The sequence below is a fragment of the Podarcis filfolensis genome, assembly GCF_964270895.1.
Source record: "Podarcis filfolensis genome assembly, chromosome: 10".
Classification (NCBI taxonomy): Eukaryota; Metazoa; Chordata; class Lepidosauria; order Squamata; family Lacertidae; genus Podarcis; species Podarcis filfolensis.
Genome location: NC_139612.1, coordinates 8,902,270 through 8,918,792, shown reverse-complemented (window position 1 = coordinate 8,918,792; position 16,523 = coordinate 8,902,270). Strand labels below are relative to the sequence as shown.

The 16,523-nt window shown below is 40.9% G+C and overlaps 1 protein-coding gene across 9 annotated transcripts in view; it reads right to left on the bottom strand.

The window, feature by feature from the left end:
* Positions 1-2,113: 2,113 nt before the first annotated feature.
* The window catches only part of CPNE8 (copine 8), a 56,619-nt gene continuing 42,209 nt past the window's right edge, over positions 2,114-16,523 (bottom strand). For 5 of the 9 annotated variants that reach the window (XM_083575205.1, XM_083575206.1, XM_083575208.1 and 2 more), the window contains 7 exons: positions 13,604-13,650; positions 12,595-12,776; positions 12,183-12,310; positions 9,360-9,462; positions 5,710-5,767; positions 5,081-5,154; positions 2,114-3,832 (listed from right to left, as the gene is read on the bottom strand). In XM_083575205.1, the coding sequence (XP_083431331.1) occupies positions 3,644-3,832; positions 5,081-5,154; positions 5,710-5,767; positions 9,360-9,462; positions 12,183-12,310; positions 12,595-12,776; positions 13,604-13,650 (781 nt within the window). In that variant the 3' untranslated portion in view covers positions 2,114-3,643. Of the gene's footprint in view, positions 3,833-5,080; positions 5,155-5,709; positions 5,768-5,810; positions 6,541-9,359; positions 9,463-12,182; positions 12,311-12,594; positions 12,777-13,603; positions 13,651-16,523 lie in introns of those variants that run through there. The other 4 variants (XR_014539394.1, XM_083575212.1, XM_083575209.1 and 1 more) reach the window with 4 other exon arrangements.

Genomic DNA, 16,523 nt, shown 5'->3' with positions numbered 1-16,523 from the left:
TGACGAAAGAAGAATGGAGGATGAAACTAATGGACTATGCAGAATTGGATAAGCTAACAGGAAGGATTCGAAACCAGCGGGACCAGAAATTCACAGAAGACTGGAGTACATTTACAGACTATTTGAAAAGTATTTGTGATGATCAGACTACATTTGTAGGTTTGCAAGAAGGTTTGTGAGGAGTATTATTGGAATTATTTCAAAAATGGATAAGGGGGAGGATGGTTAGTTAAAATAATTAAAGGCACTATGAATTTAAGAAATGCATACGAAATGGTCAGAACGGTGGATCATCAGAGGTGCTGATGGAATTCAAAAAAAAATATTATATAAATGATGAAGTTTTGTGGTATGTATTATAATTTATATGTTAAAATTAATAAGAATTATTATTAAAAAAAGAAAATGGGGGCATCCTACCTGATATGTTAGGAACTCAAGACAGAATTGGGATTGTTAGGAATGCACTTCCACTGCTGTGTACAGCTCCTTGGAGACTCCTCAGCTGTCAAAATGTCTTGGGGCAACCCTGAATGGAAATAGCCCAAGGACTTTGCCTAACGGATCTCACTTTGTATCTGCCACAACACACACTTTAAATTGAGTCTTCTGCAGTGACATAGTTGGGTGAACCAGTGATGATTCTGTAGTCATGAACAGATTTTTACCTGGTGCAATTTGAACTTATGGTCACCTGTAACCCCTTCAGACACCATCAGACCTCCATTCAGTTAGGTAACAATGAAAATGCACAACTCTACACTGCACTGATTCCTGACTGTATGCCGGGTCAAATGTGTTGTTTTAAATTCTTCCCATGCAAGCCTGAGCAACCATAGTATCATGATCCTCGAGAGTGATCATGGTAATCTATAACAAGCTTGGCCTCTCAGGGTGTGACACATTTAATCTCTCTTTAGCTGGAAGCGGCTTGCATGAACAAAGTGTTGCAAATGATGCACCCGGGCCCATTTCTAAGCCTGGTTATAAATGGATAGTAAAAGGGCATTATTTTTTTCAGGCTGATGAGGCAGACATCTTATTTGACATGGAATTTGCAACACAGAGCTTAAAATAACAAGACTGTAGTTTTCACAGGAACTAAGTGAAATAATCAATTATTAAATCATATGAGAAGTTTGTGACAGGCTTTCTGCATCCTATAGCATACATCAGATTATAGAACACCAGAGAAAAGATTTCAGCTGACACATTAGAAAATTGCCTTTTTGTTTCTGATGGAAACACAAATGAGAAAGTGGAGTACTTAAAATTACATGACATGTAATCTGAGGGAAGCCCCTTTGGGAACCTTCTGGAGAAAAATCAAGAAAGACAAGATGCTTTGCTGAGGTATTTTATATCTGGTGAAGACATATATGGCTTAGTAGGGCATGTTGAATTTTCAACTTTCTAATTCCAAAATGTAGGGCTGCTAAAAAGTTGGTACGTAACGCGAGGTTCCACTGCAATATGATTTAGAAATTCAAAAGATATTTTGGTTAAACTAATACAGTTTTGCTTGGTAAGTAAAATGTGTGTAAAAATGATTGCCAAGTACTTGTAGTTATGATTGTACTTGTAGTTGTGTTATATAATTATATTGTATTATATTACATTAATTTATTATTTAGAATTACCTGACATTTTCAGAAGGTGAAATTAAATCTCGTTGGTCTTCCGAAAGCAGTTTATGTGCTTCTTCATCAAACATATCGAGTTACTGAGCTAAATGTTGTCCAATCACAAAAATAATAGATTTGAATTCCTCATATCCCAAAATGGATTTTTAAGACCCCTCACAGAAGAAATTTGCAAAAATTAAGTTTCACCCCCTAAAATGACACACTGTATTAGCCTAGCTCTGAATCTTATTCAAGAAACAAAAGTTCTGTTCAATGCTCAGAAATCTCTGCAACCCCACTTTCTTTTAACATTTCTTTCTCACTGATAGGCTTATTTTAAAAAGTTGTGAACCTCTCAAAGATTTTAGAAACTTTTACTAGTTCTACCTAAACTGCTCTCTTATTTTTGCAGTTTCAACATTTGCAGTATGAGTTTCCAAGATGAACATTTAGCTATTTTGAGCAAACTGATTAGTCATATCCCAGTATGAGAATATTTTAAGGATCTTTAATATATTTAAAAATGGAAGATTCTGTATTACATAGGATTATATACCATTAATGCCATGTATATATACTTTCCCAGAAAAAACTTTTCATGCTTAAAAAATGCACCTTAATTTAATACTTGTCTGTATAACATATATAGTAGTAAATAAAGTAGTAAACAGGTTATGTGTCAAATAAGAGAGCTACACATTACAAGGCAATTACAATTTTGACAAAAAAGTAAAACATGTTTTCCAGTATCTGAAGGCAATTCACAATCATTTCCCAGCTATTTGTGAGATTTAAGGCCATTTGTTCTAATTAAAAGTTTTGACATAAATACTCACAAAAATGTGTTATTTTGTGTGTAAAAACTGTACATGCAAAAACATTTGATAATTAGGTTAAGAACAGGCATATATAATAAAATACTTGAGTAGTTCTATATACAAAGTTGTGCACAAAGCAACATAGCTGTGCAATTTTAACACATTTAATTCATTACCACTTGTGTGCCCTATATGGCGGTGTGACTGTGGCAACAGATAACTCAAAATGTGCCAGCATCCCTTTGAATGGACCATCTAGACAAACTGGCAATTTGCATAAGAGCATCAAGTCACTCCTAATAAAATAACCTGCAGAAAGCAATTAGGTTGTCAAAGCTCTACAGCTGTTATGCAAGAGACTCTACAGATTACATTGCATGAGTCAAATTTCAGGACTCAAAAGTTGATGCTGCCATTTCCTAGAATAACACTGTGTTGTTGTTCAAATTTATTATGCCAGCATAATCATTCTTTAAAAAATGTAAACACAAGTTATTTCAGAAACTGGAATACCTTGCAAAAAAAAAAATCTTACAGTATTCACATCTTGGAAGCTTATTCCCAAATCCGTCTGATGATTCATTACCAAGCACCTGAGTGAGGTGTTTCCATTATTGAGACCTATGAATATGTTTGGCCTCCCAATTTCTACTCACAGTTTTGCATTAGTTTTTGTCTGGACAATCATTCAAAGAGATATTGCTTCTCTTGTGGATTTTACTATTGCAAGATAGAAGACAATTCAATATCCCAAATTCTTAAGGTTAAGAATAATTATAAAAAGTAGTTAAGTTTGAAAAGTAGTAACATGTAAACATTGATACAGAGGAATTTGCATTCACATCTTATGTACATATTAAGTCAGGAAAGACAAGGACTTTTGAGTTGAACCCGTGACTTGTGCTTTCTCCAAAATACACACGACAATAGTAGCTTATTCTGTCAGAAACAAAATAAAACTCAGAAACAGACATCACCATTTTCTTCCTCTTACATAAAAGCTGTTCAGTTGCGCATGCAACCAAATTGGACATTTTGGTATATGAAGTTAACGTTATTTTGCTCCAAATGCCACCAGAAGCCTTTACTGCATACAAAGAAGAACGCTTTGCTTCAGCTCGCTGGCTCTTTAAAGTGCACCACTGTACTGCACTTAACAGTGCTCTATGGTTTGTGAAAAGCATCCAGCATTCCGAGTGCTCATATCTGAGTCTGCAATACATGAATAGGCGGGGTGTATGGAGGAGGCGCAGGCGATGGCTTGATTCCTCTCACCCTCATATAGGAGAGAAACTGGTCTGGGATCTCAGCCAAGACATCTCTAGCAAGTCTGGCCATACTTAAAATGTGGTTTCCGCTTCTGTCAATGTAATCCCGAAACGGTACAAACTGAAACGAAATGGAGGGGAGGGGGAGAGAATTTGTTTAGCATTGCTCTTGGGGCATCGTAAAGAATGAAAACCGAAGGTCAAAAATAAGATGTCATTTATTTTGAAACTTTACTTGGTAAGATGATCTTAATATTTCAGATCTTTTGCAGATGCATATTATATTCAGTGCTTTCCCCCCCCTAAAATATGTTTATGGGTACTTTCATTTTCCTACTCATATTGAAATACTGGCCCTCAATGAGGCCAAACTTAGATTCACAAAATGTTTAGGAGTATGTGTACCCCCAGAAAAAAGCACTGATTATATTACACATTGGTATTTTTAGGCTTTTCTGTTGAAGGCCTTCATACTAACATACAACATAAAATAAAAATATCACAGTATCAAAACATAAATAAATCTACATATGGAAAAACAAATACAGAGCAGCAAAATATCAAAACAGCAAACTAGGAAAATGTTACTCCATGCTAAAGACTTGATGAAACAAAGCTACTTTCATATAATATTGGAATGCTTATAAATAGGTGCTAACTGAATGTCCAGTAGGCAAACCCTAGGTGCTGCTTCTGAAAAGATCCTGTCTGGGGTCACTGCCAAATTGCACCTCTGGTGGTGATGGGACATGGAGCAGGAATGGCACTGATGATCACAACAGGTGAGCAGGTTTTAGGCATCAGAAAGTCACCCTTAAAATTCCTCAGTTCAAAATTGTATAGTGCTTTAAAAGTGTGACTAGCACTTTGAATTGTCCTTGCTATCTAGAACTTTCCAGCCTGGTTTCCTGAAGAGCAAGCCAACCTGTATACATAAATTTTAAAAAGGTAAAAGTAAAGGGACCCCTGACCGTTAGGTCCAGTCGTGGACGACTCTGGGGTTGCGGCACTCATCTTGCTTTATTGGCCAAGGGAGCCGACGTTTGTCCACAGTGAGTTATTCCGGGTCATGTGGCCAGCATGACTAAGCTGCTTCTGGCGAAACCAGAGCAGCACACGGAAACACAATTTACCTTCCCGCCGGTACCTATTTATCTACTTGCATTGGCGTGCTTTTGAACTGCTAGGTTGGCAGGAGCTGGGACTGAGCAACGGGAGCTCACCCTGTTGCGGGGATTTGAACCGCTGACCTTCTGATTGGCAAGCCCAAGTCTCAGTGGTTTAGACTACAGCACCACCCGCGTTCCATACATACATTATGTACTCTAAGCATATAGAAGATCTGCTAGACAGAAGTGTTTTCTCTCACCTGTACAATATCTCTTTCTGCATACATTCCTCTTGAGGAGAGTCTTACTTCATCACCATCCAATTCTTCCATAGCTGAAAAAAAGACAGAGTAATGTATTCATATTGTTTGATTTAATCTGTTCAACAAAGGCCATATGAAAAACACATAGTTTTTTTGTTTTGTTATTTATTTACATAGCACTTTATAGCCCAATTGAACTTTTGAACTAACAAGCAAGCAATTAGGTTTGGGTGCTTCACCCAAATTAGGCAATTCAAGTGTATTGCTAGAAAATGTGATCCTTCCATTACTCACAAACACAAGATCCTGAACATCTACAGCTGTTTTAAAATAGGGATTATATGAGTTCTCAAGGGAACCCCACCCAGTAATATGGCTGCTGTGTTTTGGACCAGTTAACATTTCCATGCCATCTTCCAAAGGCAGCCTCAATCAAATCTAGAAGTTACCAGAGCATGGAGTAATGTATGTTTTATCACATAGGCTGCTTTGAGTTCATTTTGCTAAGAAAAATGGAGTATCAGCTACAAAAGAAAGATAAATTGTCATTTAAGTGATGCTGTGAACTGGACCCTAATTCCGAGGCCTCTTTCCAAGAAAAGAATTCTGAAACTGAGGATGCTCACCGTCAAATTCAGCTGGGCCAACTCCTACTATTATTATTGACATCGGAAGCTTTGAAGCCTTCAAAAGAAAAAGAAAAACATATATGAACATTGTCACATAATTTAAAGATAAAGGCAACTCTCAGCATCATGTGTGATGCAGGTATGTACAATCTAATTGTGGTACACAACACTACCTTCAATCATAGATGAAAAGATCACATTTGAATACATACCTGTGGTCCATAAAACATTTTATATACATATGTATGATTCAGCTCCTCTTTCTCAGTTATTTGGGAGGGAGTTTAAAAGCGGTTTGATGGCTAGGGAGCAGCTGAAGTAAAATTATGCTGGAAAAATAATCTACATATACTCTCTTTTTTGCACATTTTTTTTACCTGTTTGCAGCAACAACCTGGCTATTTTGCTTTTACCGTGTTATTCAAACAAACACTAGGCACCATCCGGCCAAAATTAAGGTTTAAGATCCTGGGAGAGAACTCAGCATATACCCGCTATCAATTGCACCAGAAGCAGCTGAAGTTTGATTGAATTGTGCTAAACATCTATATGTCTATCTCAGATGCAAAAAAAATAGTAATGTGTTTCAATCCAAGGACAGACAGAAAGGGCACTTTCTGTTACTTTTTATTCTAAACCAAGTTTGTGGAAGAAAAAGGAAAGGCATGTGCATCTAAACTCAGAACTACAGGGAAGTTACTGCTTCTTCTCTCACACAGGCCAGGCTTCCTGTAGGTGCCTGGTAAGGAGACGATATCATTGGTACTTACCTATGTAGGGTTCTTTTACATACATGTAACATGACATCAGGTGGGAATGGTGCTCCCCCTAGTGGTTGAAGGCAGAAATCACTACAGTCATACCTCGGGTTACAGACGCTTCAGGTTGTGTTTTTTTCGGGTTACGGACCGCCGAAACCCGGAAGTACCGGAATGGGTTACTTCTGGGTTTCGGCAGTCGCGCATCCGCAGAAGCGCTAAATCGCACTTTGCACATGCGCAGAAGCGCCGAATCGCAACCCGCGCATGCGCAGACGTGCCGCTGCGGGTTGTGGACGCTGTGGGTTGCGAACGTGCATCCTGTACGGATCACATTCACAACCTGAGCGTCCACTGTACTCTAATTGGAAAAAAAACCTAGTGGCGTTACCATGCCAATCCCAGCCAGTTTCTATGCTGATAAGCCGGGATAACAGAGGCCAAAGCAGAACAGTGATATGAACAAAGACAAACACAAGACAATCCCTGCCCAGGGAACGCAAGCAAATATTGTATAAAGAATATGAAATAAGCCAATCATGCGGAGTGAGAAAGGCAGTCTGGAAAAAGGGGTGAGACCCTGATGCCATATTACATGGATGTAAAAGAACCCTTCAAGGATAAGTAATATTGGTATCTTTCCAAGCATGTTGTGGCATCTGATGGGGCAACTGAATCATATAGAGTGGGGTACCTATGAATGAACTATTGGCTGTGTATGGGTTCAAGCAGGACCTCCCAAAGGATGCCTCTGCAGAGGCAGAAACACCCACTTTATACTATTTAATAAAGCTTTTGGAACTAGCCAAGGTGGCTGCCCAACAAACCTCCTGCAGAGAAGCATTCAGAGAAAATGCAGGTAAAGTAGCTGCGGCCCTAGTTGAATGGGCCATAATTTTGGCTGGGGGAATAAAAATGCAAACTTTTATAAGCTAAAGCAATGGAGGCTTTTAACCATCTAGCTAAAGTTGCTGAGGAGATTTTCTTGCACCAAGAGGCAGGGTAAAATAACTTTAAAAGGCTTCTTCAGTATCTGATTCCCCATTCAATCCTCCTCCATATCTAAGACAATAAAACCAGTAGTAGAGTCCTCTTGGAAATCTGAAGGATCTCCAACGGGTTGGGGAGACAATTTCTTATTAACCTCCCCCTAGAACCTGCCAAGCTGGAAACTAGCCCAGCGAAGTAGAGTTGAGTGGAGGAAAGATTGAGAAAATGCGCACACAGGGTCCTTTTTATTCTTAATATATTGAACAGGCAAGAAAGGGAGTAGAGAAAGAAAAAGCAGAAGAAGATGAGAAGAGAAAATGGCAGCAAGTGGAGAAGGAACAAAAACCCCCAAAACCCTGAGTTGGGGGGTGTGTGAGTACAGTCAGACAAAGGGTAGGAGGAAAGGGAGTCACCAACACACATAAATTACCACAAAATAAGGTAAGTAACAGGCCTGAGCTGACAACAAGAGCAGGGAGTTGAAGCTGACAATTCAGCTGGTGAAGGGAGAAATTGAAACTAGCTGGGGTTGGCATGGCAATGCCTCAAGTTTTTCTTTTTTTTCCATGACAGCAGCAATTTGTGCCTTCAGATGCTAGGGGAAACACTATTTCCACCTGATGGCATGATGTCAACTGCCCCCAAGGAGGTGAATAGATACATACCAATTCAGAGAAAAAGTCCCACTGAGTACAACTGGGGACTCAGCTATGCAGCTGCAAATAAAACGTTTAAAATGTGTTTTAAGTGCAATATACAATGTGACACTAGATGTCAATGATGAGCCTTATGGAAAATCCGGTGTATTTTTCAAAATGCTTTTTAAAAAAAGCATTTTCAGAACTTTTTTTAATATGTGTGTAGATTCCACCTGGGTATGTACAGGATTGGAGCTTTAAGTGATGGAAGACAGGATATATATCTTCTGTCACCCAACAAATGCCTAAGCAAAAACCAGGACCGTGAAGGCAGTAGGGAACAGAAAATATTAATTTTGCCAACTCTATTTCTCCCTGTGATCTGAGTCAGATGAGGCCATATGGGATTATCCCTGGATCAATGCCTGAATGCTGTCATGGGCTGGATGAGGGTTGAGGTTGAATCTTGACAAACTGGGGTATCAAGGTCTTGGAATTAGGCAGACGACCTGTTCTTGCAGGGGTTGTTCTACCCTTGAAGGAGCTGGTTTACAGGCTGGAGGGGCTCCTAGATCAAGCTTTGTCACTGGGGGCTCAGACGACTGGTGCCAAATCTTTTTATGTTTCAGTGCCAAGTTAAAACATGGTAGCTTTCAAAGGCTGTGCACTATTAACTTATTCTATTGTTGTTGCATTTTAGGCTGAATTTTGCTATATCCGGTTCTGAAATAGTTGGCTGAAAATATGGGTTATAAATGATTCATTATTAAATACTTAAGATACTTATTCTGGTGGCATTCAACTAAGTTTTACTCAGAATAGATCTACTGAACCACATTTAGTCATTTCAATGAGTGATAAGGGTTAATGCCTGCACCATCAACCTTGATAAATTATAGATTATAGAAATTATAGAAAATATAAAGGAGAAACATAGTATTGGTACATATCGTTATTGAGCTGTCCTACGTCTGTCATGTTAATAATTAACCCTTTGTTTTATTTATTTTAAATTTGTATTTAGTTTAATAAGTTTAATAAAGATAATTACAAAAAAATTCAGTTTACCACCCTAAACAAATAAACATACCATGGTGCATTTGACAAAAGAACAGGAACGGTCAGGGTATTCAAATACAAAGGAACGTGAAAATGTTAATGAGACAGAAATACCCAGGGCAATGAGTGGTTGCCCAGTGGAAAATACAGTATGTATTCTACTTTTAAAGTATTTTCAAGATCAAGTTTAAACATAACTTACATTCACAATAGACTCCTTTGTTTGAGCCATGTCAGAAATGACCCCATCTGTAATAATGAGAAGAACAAAATACTGGGAGCCATCTTTTATTGAGGCAGCATATCTAAAACAAAACACATACAAACACAATTACAGTTTTAATATGAGAATATAAAACTTTCAGATTGCTTTTAAATCTATGTACTACAGACACAAACTAAAAACTGAAACGAAACATTCAAAATGACAGGTAGTAGTGTGTTTATTAACCAGGACATCATTAGAAACTGGTGTATTTATTTATCAAGTCCACCTATCTATATTTAAGAGTGCATGGCATACAATGGTCTGGCTTACATGGTAAGCCAACTTTACCTGGGGCAGCTGCTTTGCTCCTTCCTGATCCTTTTCTTGCTCCCGAGCCATGCTGAGCTAAGCCAGGGTTTGGGGCAGTGTTACATGTATGGCACATAACGTGGGCTTTTGGTGGGTGGGCCAATATAATAGCGGCCTGATGGTTTTCCTTAAGAAAACCAAGTAAGTCTTCCACTCCTAAATTGCTTATGACGCGGGTGGTGCTGTGGGTTAAACCACAGAGCCTAGGACTTGCTGATCAGAAGGTTGGCGGTTCGAATCCCTGCGACGGGGTGAGCTCCCGTTGCTCGGTCCCTGCTCCTGCCAACCTAGCACTTCGAAAGCACATCAAAGCGCAAGTAGATAAATAGGTACCGCTCCGGCGGGAAGGTAAACGGCATTTCCGTGCGCTGCTCTGGTTCGCCAGAAGCGGCTTCGTCATGCTGGCCACATGACCCGGAAGCTGTACGCCGGCTCCCTGGGCCAATAAAGCGAGGTGAGCGCCGCAACCCCATAGTTGGTCACGACTGGACCTAATGGTCAGGGGTCCCTTTACCTTTTACCATAAGCAATAATCACCAAGCTGGAAGTCTGGTATTTGGGGGGGGGGCGGCAGCAGCAGACCATCATTGCAGAAGGTAAGCTTTCCTAGTACTGTTCCACAACTGTCTGCACTCTCTGCTCCCAAGAAAGCTGGCCTTTTCGACCACTGGCCAGCAAAGAGAGACTTTCCTGCCCCTTCTTGGCTAAGAGTCCTGGGCCTGGGCTTGACTTCTGAGGGAGTGGCTGTATCTTTTCCTGAGCTGAAATGGGCAGCACCATCCCAGGGGAGTGGGGGTGGGGAGAGACACCAAAGGAGAGCTGACCCTTTGGAGGGGGCAGAAGTGCAACAGCCACCTCCCTAACATCTAATGACTGGGGTAGATTCAGTGATGTAGAAGATCTTGCTAAGTTGTATCTAGTTTAATCAACCTAAGGTTTGTTTTGTTGCTTCTCTGCTTCTGTTTTGTCTTTTATCATGTGTCTAGGACAATGTGGGGACACGGGTGGTGCTGTGGGTTAAACCACAGAGCCTAGGACTTGCCGATCAGAAGGTCGGGGGTTCAAATCCCCGTGACAGGGTGAGCTCCTGTTGCTTGGTCCCTGCTCCTGCCAACCTAGCAGGTCGAAAGCACGTCAAAGTGCAAGTAGATAAATAGGCACCGCTCCTGCGGGAAGGTAAACGCCGTTTCCGTGTGCTGCTCTGGTTCGCCAGAAGCGGCTTAGTCATGCTCATGCTGGCCACATGACCCGGAAGCTGTATGCTGGCTTCCTCGGCCAATAAAGCGAGATGAGCGACGCAACCCCAGAGTCGGTCATGATTGGACCTAATGGTCAGGGGTCCCTTAACCTTTCAGGACAATGTCAGTTGGGAAGAGTTGGCAATCCCACAACTGCAGAGGTCTGGGGGAAGGGGAAGGTATGCTGAGAGAGGATGGGCAAGCCAGATGAGGTGGGAATGGGACACAGGCAACTGGTGGTTATGCTGTGTACTAGCCCTTTCTTTACTCAGAGGAACTTACTTAATGCCAGGTCTACTTTAAGAGAGTTTTCCCTTAACCATGATTTGATTGTCGATGGGGATGTGGAGTCTGATCTGGTTTGTATTACTGAGACTTGGGTGGGTGAGCAGGTCTTGAGGGTCAGGGAAGAGGTGTTACTTTATAGGAACTTGATCTCTCTCTCCGGGTATCCTGTCTGCTTGAGTGGCAATCTAGAGTGTTTGTGGCTTTGCACGAGGCACTCAAGACAGATTAGGGATTCTGTTGCTTTACCACTTGCCCCCTGCCTGAGGTGGTCTGGGATATAGTCTTGAGAACCTGCAGAGCTGTTGGCCTCTCATTGAGGCCACTAAATCTGGGGTTGCCCAGGACTTCACAGCTGCCATGAAAACCATGGGGCTGTCCCAACATCTCCTTGGACCAACCCACTTGCTAGAGAGATTAGGAAGATGTTAAACAGCTAATATAAAGGTAAAGGTAAAGGGACCCCTGACAATTAAGTCCAGTCGTGAACGACTCTGGGGTTGCGGTGCTCATCTTGCTTTACAGGCAGAGGGAGCCAGCGTTTGTCCGCTTCCACAGACAGTTTTTCCGGGTCATGTGGTCAGCATGACTAAGCTGCTTCTGGCAAAACCAGAGAAGCGCATGGAAACGCTGTTTACCTTCCTGCCAGAGCAGTACCTATTTATCTACTTGCACTGTGTGCTTTTGAACTGCTGTGTTGGCAAGACCTGGGACCGGAGTAATGGGAGCTGGCCCTGTCACAAGGATTTGAACCGCCGACCTTTTGATCGGCAAACCCAAATGGCACAGTTGTTCAACCCACAGCGCCACCCGCATCCCTCAAACAGCTAATATATTTCCCCCCTTTTTGTTTTTGGTGACTGACATCAACTCAGCATAAAGTCACTGTGCTGAATTTCCCCAGAATAATTAATGTAACCATTACCTTGCTACATGATTAATAACAGGAGCAAAGTTTGTTGGTCCATAAAGCTGTACAGATTTTAGACTCATGTAGTATGCTTCCATTACACCATCTATTCCACTGCAGTAAGGATTTTGCGGGTTTCCATTCTATAAGGAAAAACACAGGGGCAAAGTATTAATTCTTGCTTATAGGAATGCTGTGTATACCTCTTACCCAATAGCAGGAGACTGACACAACCTCTGGTACATCTCATGATTATAATGCAAACATATATAGCAGAAAAAAGGCCAATATTTTCTACAATACTCTTAAAAATGAATGTATCTGAGCACAAATGGATCCACAAATATATATATGAAGAACCATGAAACACAGGCAAAGAGGAATTTTTAAATATATAAAATTTAAAAACGATAGAACCATTCCTTACCAAGGCAAACTCATGAGACACTCTTCCGTCTGGCGGCAATTTTGCACCAAAACCTAGAGCTGGAAACATTTTGTCACTATCGTAGTCTTGAATTATTTCCCCTACTGCCCTCAGCGCCATGCCATAAGCATTCAGCTGGTATGGGTTCATATAATGAAGCGAGGTTGGGTGTGCAGGGTTACCTGTTGAAACAAAGCACATTGTTGAGAGGGGTTTGTGAACGTGTTGAGCAGTATGCCTTACAGTATCAATATATGAGATTCCACACTAGCTCTGTCTTAAGTATTAATTCAGGTATGAAATACAGTGTGTTTCCCATGATGAATTTGGATTTAAGTGTTTGCTCTAAATATCCTTTTTTATTTGCAGTATTTAGGTGTATAATGAGGCAAATTCCATAGTTTCTGGCATGCTGAAGAAACTGTGCATGCTTTGTGTGACTTTTTTTTGAAGCAATAGTCCTTCAAAACTGCATTAACAACAGCTCTGGATTTCCAAAAGTTGCATGGACGGCTATTTTTTAAAAAGCTAGAATGCTCAGTTTGGTATTTTGTTCTACAGATTGTGACCGTGGTTTACAGATATACACAATATTTCTTACAACAATAGACAGCCTAAAGAAAGCCATTTTCCCTCGCTAGGGTGTAATGGGTGGGTTCCTGGCTTAAATCCTAATTTTTGTGAGAAGAGTTATGCCCACAGAAGGTTACTTATTTGCCCCCTGCTCCAGCTGCAGTCTTCTGCACCTCCTGGGAGACCCTCTGAGCAGTATTGTAGTAGATATGGGAGGGGGATGAAATATAGAGGAGAACACAAAAGTGGGGGGGGGGGGCGACACATAAAAGCAAGGGTCTTTTTCTTCCACATAAATATTTGGATCCAAATCTTCAAAACGTATTCTCACTAGAGTCCCCCCACAATAGGACAAGTAAAATGAAAAACACAATGCCAAAACAGTTCACAAATACTGTGCGGATACTCAGTTTAATATAAACAAACCAATACTTACCATTCGAAGCTGTGAAATCAATAGCCACAGTGAAATTTATTTGAGTCCTGTGAAATGAAGTAAACAGACAAATGTGAAAAAATCTGAAGATGTAAGTTGCTACATGAGGAGTAATAAATCAAGAAAAACCAATAAAATGTCACTTAGACAAATGTGCATGTTAACGATACACAGAACTGCCAAAGAGCATCAAAAAGGTTATACTATAACATTACTTTGTAATTGTATACATGCATACCTAGGAATAAGCTCCAGTAAACACAACAGCGCTGTCTTACAAGTATTAGTATTATTTTAAATTCTTAATTGCTTGCTTTATAAATACTCGAAGCGATTCATCAATTTTTTAAACATAAAGCATAACAAAACCGAGGCTAGGCTAGGAGAACATTACAATTAAAACCATAGAACAGACTCAATAAAATAGCAATAAAGAACTTTGGCAGCAAATAATCACATTCCATCAAATGCCTGGGCAAAGATAAATGTTTTTACCAGGTGCCAAAAACATGTTAATGATGGCACTATGCAGACCTCATTGGGGAGATCATTCCAAATATAGGGAGCCACAACTGAAAAAGGCCTTTGTCTCCTTTGTCGCCACCTTGCAAGCCTCCCTCATAGCAGACATGTATGGGACTGCAGTACAGTATTCAGTATTTACTATTAAATTGCTAATTTAAAAGAGTAACTTCTCTAATGCAATATGCTTAAATATCTTGAGCTTCTCACAATTTCAAGGGTACATATAAATTTAAAGTAGCAGGCCACAATTAAGAAGTGACAGCGCAATTTTTTTTTAAAGGAATTACTGTATATACTCGAGTATAAGCCGACCCAAATATAAGCCGAGGCACCTAATTTTAGCACAAAAAACTGGGAAAACTTACTGACTTAAGTATAAGCCGGTTCACCACACCACAAACCTGGTGGTGGCAGCAGCGGCGGAGGAAGAACAAGAAGCCCCAAAGGGCTGCTTTCGGGCTGCTCGTTCCTCCTCCTCCGACAATGACAGTGGCAAAGGCGGAGGAGGAGGAAGGAGCAGCCGGAAAGGACCCTCACTTGAGTATAAGCCGAGTATAAGCATAAAAAATGCACTGAAAAAGTAGACTTATACTTGAGTATATAAGGTATCCTTTATTTGTTCTTAGGCTTAGGAAAGTTGACTTAGTATGAATTCACAAATAAATATCACCTCCATTCAACATATACCAAAATTGCAGACAGGTATATAATGGGGGGGGGGGGAATCCCAAAGCCTCTTTAAGGTTGCCATATGTCCTCTTTCTCCAGGACGTGTCCTCTTTTTCATGGGTATGTAAAATAAGAGTCGTCATAGCAATCCATAGTTAAAAGTAGAAGTCAGCAAATGTGTCCTTTTTCTTTTTCTCTTCAAAATATCGCAACCCTACCCTAGGTAATACCTTTATTAGCAAAAGCTAAGGATCAACCTAGATATTATGTGAAATGTGTTATTTTTCTTGTCTGGTTTTCTTCTTGTTGTTAAATCGCAGGTGTGGGGGCCACCAAATGCACTATGTCCTTCTGCCCCACTCCTGATTAAGAAGACTATTTTGTTCCACCAGCAGCTTTCCACCCACAGCAAATAGAAGCTCTGGGGGCAACTTTTGTTGGTACTATGCTACCGGGGGGGGGGTCCCCCCTTCTCGTGTACCATGGCATCAATCCTGATCAGATGCTGCCACCTGCATGGCTGCCATTTGCGTGGTAGGTGAATTGTGAAGGCTTCCCCCTCCTTCCAGGCAAAGTGTGTCGGGGGTATATAAAACTCAAGACACCCGTGTGGGTGAAAACAGGGGACAACTCTTTATTGGCTACAGGAAGGTATGAAGGGTTGGTATGGAATTAGATCAGGATCTGTAAACCCAGAAGACTTCCAACGTGAAGCTTGAAATACCACCCCCAGTATGCCTGCTGGGGAATGCCATGGCAGCTGACTAGATTAATAATAATAATAATAATAATAATAATAATAATAATAATAATAATAATTTATTTATACCGTGCCCATCTGGGCTTCCCCAGCCACTCTGAGCGGCTTCCAAGAAAGTATTAAAATACGGCAATGCATCAAACATTAAAGGCTTCCCTAAACAGTGCTGCCTTCAGATGTCTTCTAAAAGTCTGGTAGTTGTTTTTCTCTTTGACATCTGGTGGGAGGGCGTTCCACAGGGCGGGTGCCATTACCGAAAAGGCCCTCTGCCTGGTTTCCTGCAACTTGTGCTTCTTGCAGTGAGGGAACAGCCAGAAGGCCCTCGGCAATGGACCTCAATGTCCGGGCTGAATAATGGGGGTGGATACGCTGCAGACCATGTGACTGGAATCTGGCTGGTAACCTGAGAGGAGTGGCGCCACGCTTTGCCCACTGAGAACTGGTGCGGCTTCTCAAGACTCATTACAAGTCACAAGAGACTAGGGCCCTGCGGGACTTGACATCTTTTCGCGGGGCCTGCAAGACAGAGCTGTTCCACCAGGCCTTTGGTCAGGGCGCAGCCTGACTCCCTCCTTTGGCAATCTTCACCGAACTTTAGCTTAATGGTTGCCATCAATTTGATTTTAATTAATTTTTATAATGAAATGTTTTTAGAATGTTGCACTATTTTATTGTTGTTAGCCGCCCTGAGCCCGGCTTCGGCTGGGGAGGGCGGGATATAAATAACATTTATTTTATTATTATTATTATTAGGGTCCCCATTATTTTTTATTCTACCCAGTGACGTTTCTACCCAAGCTGTGACAAACTGCTCCATTGAAACACCTAAGAGTCATGTGCTATTGCCTGAAAGGCAAAAACCTTTCAACCGAAGGCAAGCTCAAAAATATCAATTCATAGGAGAGGGCGGTTCTGCTCTTGCCGGACTTTCCCCTTCCCCTGCATAGCGTGATCTACCATCAAATG